This window comes from Oryzias melastigma, linkage group LG22 (assembly GCF_002922805.2).
Source record: "Oryzias melastigma strain HK-1 linkage group LG22, ASM292280v2, whole genome shotgun sequence".
Lineage (NCBI taxonomy): Eukaryota > Metazoa > Chordata > Actinopteri > Beloniformes > Adrianichthyidae > Oryzias > Oryzias melastigma.
In genome coordinates this window covers 15,750,451-15,754,803 of record NC_050533.1, presented here as the reverse complement: position 1 = coordinate 15,754,803, position 4,353 = coordinate 15,750,451, and the positions used below count along the sequence as shown (strand labels likewise).

The window sequence follows — 4,353 nt, the reverse complement described above, 5'->3', positions numbered from 1 at the left end:
TATTTTAAGAACAAGGGGTGCCACAATTCTCGGTTCAAAACCGAACTTTGTGTTACATCATTCAGCCGAATGAAAGTGAATTGTTACATATGCAGTATTTTTATGGTGAAAGAGTCAAACATGGGTAAGAAGATTTTTTTTTGCAGTTACATCAATTAAAAAAAACGAACAAATTTAATCAAATAAATCCAGCTTTTCCCTGATTTTTATTTTATTAATCTTCTTTTAACATTTAAAACATAAACAGAGCACTTCTGTGGCATAACTTAATCAAGAAAAAAATGGTGCAACTATTATCTAGCAAAATTGTTAATATTTAACTCGTAAAAACAGATAATTAGTCATGTGATAAAGTTTAGTGACAGTAGGATTTGTATCCTTAGAACTTTTGAAAATGTTTGATCAATTGCTATTCTGATTCATTTCAAATTCTGAAAAATTTAATGACGACTTTCTATTAAAATTCTTGTTGTTGCAGCACAAATATGATAGTATTCATGACTAACTCATCAGTGTAACAATTTATCAATCTTGTTTTTTTTAAAGATATTTTTTGGAATAACTTTTTCACAGTTTGAACCTTGTAGACTGTCCATTGGAAATCATCTCACCTCCATCTCTCTGTCAGCATCACGAAAAGATAAATTCTCATTAAAAAGAAACAAAAACCAGATCTCCCAATCGGGATATCCCTATCATATTTTGAACTGAAACAAAAGTGTGACCCAAAAATGAAAATTTGAACCGAATCACAGGGAAAGTGAATTGTAGCTTGCCTAATAAGAACTCACCTATCCCAAACACCGAGAGGATCATCTCCGTCATACATGCGCAGCTCCGACTCAAATGCTCTGCAGACACAAGATCATTACAATTTTTAAATTATACAAATCCAATTATTGTCAAAATCTAAAACATGTTTGGTTGAAAGATTCCAGATCCAAAGCTACGTTTGGAGAAGCATCCATACTGTCTCTGCTGGTTTATGGCTGATGTGGGTCCATCTTGTTGCTGACTTAAGGCTTGATGCAAAGCAGATATGTCTCTGCCTCTCCTCAGCGGTTGAATGTTTTCTTTGCTCAGCTCCCATTCCACATCTCCACCTTCCGCCATTGTGGAAATAGGCGGGCAGAGGGGCAAAGATACCTACAGGTGGAACACTTTCATCAGTAAATCACAAGCATTATTCATGATAAACAAACCATTGTGTCCACACTTTATGTAAATTTTAATGAAATATATTGTAATTTTGTCTCATGCTATAATGTTTATTTTTAAGATAGTTAAAAATATAGTTTTGTCTAACTACTAGTGAATAAGGAAAACCAGTAAGCAAACCAAAGCACGAATAAGCACGTGTCAAACAGCTCAACAATACTTTAAGAGTAGTCATTATTCTTTTCAGCAAAAAAAAAAGAAAAGAAATTATATATGCAAAGAATTAGTCCAACACATGAGAAATTAGCATAACGTTAATAAATATCTAACGGGCTATAAACGTGTTCAAATGGACAAACTCATACATTTGACATTCGAGCTTTCATCAGGTACAAGTTGCAATCTCAAACACAACTATACCAATATAGCTGTTTTCATTTTGACGTTTGACAAAAGCTAAGTTGTTGTTAGTTAGCTTAGCTTTACGAATTGTAAACCATCATGGGTACACCTTTCTTAATCTTATTAGCACGCTTTGACATAATCGTTGCTTTTTTATTTACGATCAAAGTATAATTTAAAAAAGGTTCTGCATTAGAAATACAACTTAAAATGTTACCATTGCTACTTACAAACCTCTTTTGTTGTCTAAACTGGTAAATCTTTGAGCTCGCAAAGCTGAAACGGTTAGCTCGCTGTTTTTGAACAAGTCCCGCGAGATCACATGGAGAACGCTGATTGGAGAGAGGAAATACCGGAAAAACAAATCTGACGACAAGCGGTGACTTCCGGTTTACTTCCTGTATTGGTTCTAGCTACGTTCAGAAAGATAATACGAAAACAAGATCAATCATTTTTACGTTTTCAAACGTCTCCTCACATTTTTTGCTAGAGTATAGTGTGTTATAACCTCATATTTAATGACAAAGCAGTATGGACGGTCGCTGTTTTTGCTGCGCATCTAAGTTTTCTCTATTCAAAAAAGAGGTACAGTATTTGTGGCTAATCATATTAATGTGTTTTAATGTGTGTGTACTGATAGATTATTTTATATTACATTGTGTTTGTAGCTGGGCTGTAAAAACTGCGGGCGATCGTTTTGTCCCAGCTGTTTGGCGTTTAGTGCTGTTGTGCCTCGCTGCGGAAACACTCAGCAGAAGGTCTGCAAGCAATGTCACGGTAATCTGACAAGGTAAATAAATGAACAAAAACAACATGCTAAGATATGTTTATGAAACGTCCAAATTCGACTTCTTTCGTTCTTTATTCTCTGTCAGTGGAGAACCTCCGAGCAATGCTGGAAGATGGTCCCCACCAGAAAATTACAAGAAGTCAGTATATGATCAGATTAACAAAACAAAAACACTTGCTTTTTATTAATCTAAAGTTTGTGTATTTTACAGGCGTGTCGCTGCCCTTGAGGCCAAACAACAAGGACAGTCTGTAAAATCTGCTGCACATGAAGGGAGCAGCAAAGTGGGTCATCTACCATTCAAAGGTTTAAGTAAAGAAGATCAGGTTATTGCTGAGCGACTTCAAAGATTAAAAGAGGAGACTAAACCAAGTAAGATTCATTTTTTGAATGAACATAAATATAATACCAATAGTAGTCATGACTTTTTCTAAAATTTTTTAATTTTTTGTGCCACTTCTATAGAGCCTCCTCCCTCTCAGAGTGAGCTCGAGTCTCGCCTTGCTGCTCTCAAAGCACCCAGCCAGCCAGTGCCTTCCACAGAGGACATGGAGGACCGTCTGGCTGCTCTACGGGGTCAACCACCTCCATCTCAAGCTCCTCCTCCTGTGAGTGAAATCCCCACCTGCCCTTTCTTTCTTTTTTTATGGCCGTTTCTTTATAAAATATAATACCCAGTTAGAATCCTGAGTATCTTGTTAATAGACTGGTAAAGTCTACCTGCTAAAACATCCCTATGCTCTTGTCTGTACAGGTTCACCAGCCTCCTGATAAACGCACTCAGACTGAACAAGCTAACGATTTGATCACTCAGATGACAGAGGAAGTTTCCATCGACAACCAGCAGTTAAACCCCGAACAAAGTAATATTTTGCTTGTTAAAAAATATTGGTTTAGTTAAAAAGTAATAAAACTTACTGCTCCTACAATGTAATCCCTATAAACTGGTTTAACTGTACTTATTGTATTTTTTGTCCAAAGACATAGATAGCCATATGAATGATCTGAACAAAGGGGAAGGTGCAACATGGGATGAGAACTTAGAGGAAAATCAGCAGACGGTGAAACATTTGGAGGCTGATAAAGACCGTCTTCTCGAGGAGGCAATGCAGGAGCTGAGGAAGGAGCAACATTCCCAAGAGCAGATCCTCCATATGGCAAAGAGGCTGGCGGAGCTCAAGGGGCAAGACCCTGAAAAAGGTGCAGGGAGCAATTTATAAACACATCTTGCAAGTTATTTATAGTTTTATGACATAAAGTCAGAAAAAAAATGACTGCGCTTTGAATTTCAAACTCTGTAACTGACATTTTCACGATGCCCTTTTAGTCACAATGGAAGACTTCCAGCGTCCCGACAGCGACGAGGAGACTGAAGAAGAAGCTGTGAGAAGAATCTTGAAGCAGGTAAGGCATTTAAAGTGTGCAGTTAAAAGTAAACATTTATTTTGTTGCACCTTTTGGAGGAGAGCATGAATTCATTTTGACCACAAGAGGCTGCTGTTTGGCTATCTTCATTCAAAGTCTTTTGATGTTTAAAGTTTTTCTGACTTTCCAGCTTTCAGAAGAGACTGCTCTCGATGAAGCTAGTGGCTACAACATACCTTTGGAGCAGAGTGGCCCCAGGAACACAGAAGAGAAAAAAAAGTCTAAGAAATCAGTAGGTCCATTGCCCTAAAATGTATTGTTTATTTTCATAATGTTTGCCTGCATTTTCTTTAAACCATATGTGTCAAAGTCAAGGCTCAGGGGCCGGATCCAGCCCTCCGGGTAATTATAGTCACCCCTCCAGGTCATTTTATTTTATTGTTATTAATGTTAACTTGCGCTTATTTCTAACTTTTATAATTTCGACAAAGTATATTTTATGGAGAGTAAGATATTGCAAGTAATTTAAGGTTTAAGTAGATTTATTCTGGAATTGTGTTCCTGCCTGCTATTATTCATATTTTTGTTAAAAAGTTACAATTTTAACATTTTAAAATTGGTATTCTGCTAGATTTTTT

General features: G+C 36.6%; 2 protein-coding genes across 3 annotated transcripts in view; one reads left to right on the top strand and one right to left on the bottom strand.

Moving 5' to 3' along the window:
- The window catches only part of bub1bb (BUB1 mitotic checkpoint serine/threonine kinase Bb), a 4,391-nt gene extending 2,504 nt beyond the window's left edge, over positions 1-1,887 (bottom strand). The window contains exons 1-3 of one of the 2 annotated variants that reach the window (XM_024264693.2): positions 1,795-1,887; positions 971-1,146; positions 792-851 (exon numbers count right to left, since the gene is read on the bottom strand). In XM_024264693.2, the coding sequence (XP_024120461.1) occupies positions 792-851; positions 971-1,113 (203 nt within the window). In that variant the 5' untranslated portion in view covers positions 1,114-1,146; positions 1,795-1,887. Of the gene's footprint in view, positions 1-791; positions 852-970; positions 1,147-1,790 lie in introns of both variants that reach the window. The other variant, XM_024264742.2, reaches the window with a different exon arrangement.
- A 65-nt stretch (positions 1,888-1,952) lies between these two features.
- zfyve19 (zinc finger, FYVE domain containing 19) overlaps positions 1,953-4,353 on the top strand; it is a 3,693-nt gene continuing 1,292 nt past the window's right edge. The window contains exons 1-9 of the mRNA XM_024264585.2: positions 1,953-2,145; positions 2,229-2,350; positions 2,436-2,489; positions 2,562-2,722; positions 2,816-2,958; positions 3,105-3,213; positions 3,332-3,550; positions 3,678-3,754; positions 3,906-4,007. Of these exons, the coding sequence (XP_024120353.1) occupies positions 2,092-2,145; positions 2,229-2,350; positions 2,436-2,489; positions 2,562-2,722; positions 2,816-2,958; positions 3,105-3,213; positions 3,332-3,550; positions 3,678-3,754; positions 3,906-4,007 (1,041 nt within the window). The 5' untranslated portion in view covers positions 1,953-2,091. The remainder of the gene's footprint in view (positions 2,146-2,228; positions 2,351-2,435; positions 2,490-2,561; positions 2,723-2,815; positions 2,959-3,104; positions 3,214-3,331; positions 3,551-3,677; positions 3,755-3,905; positions 4,008-4,353) is intronic.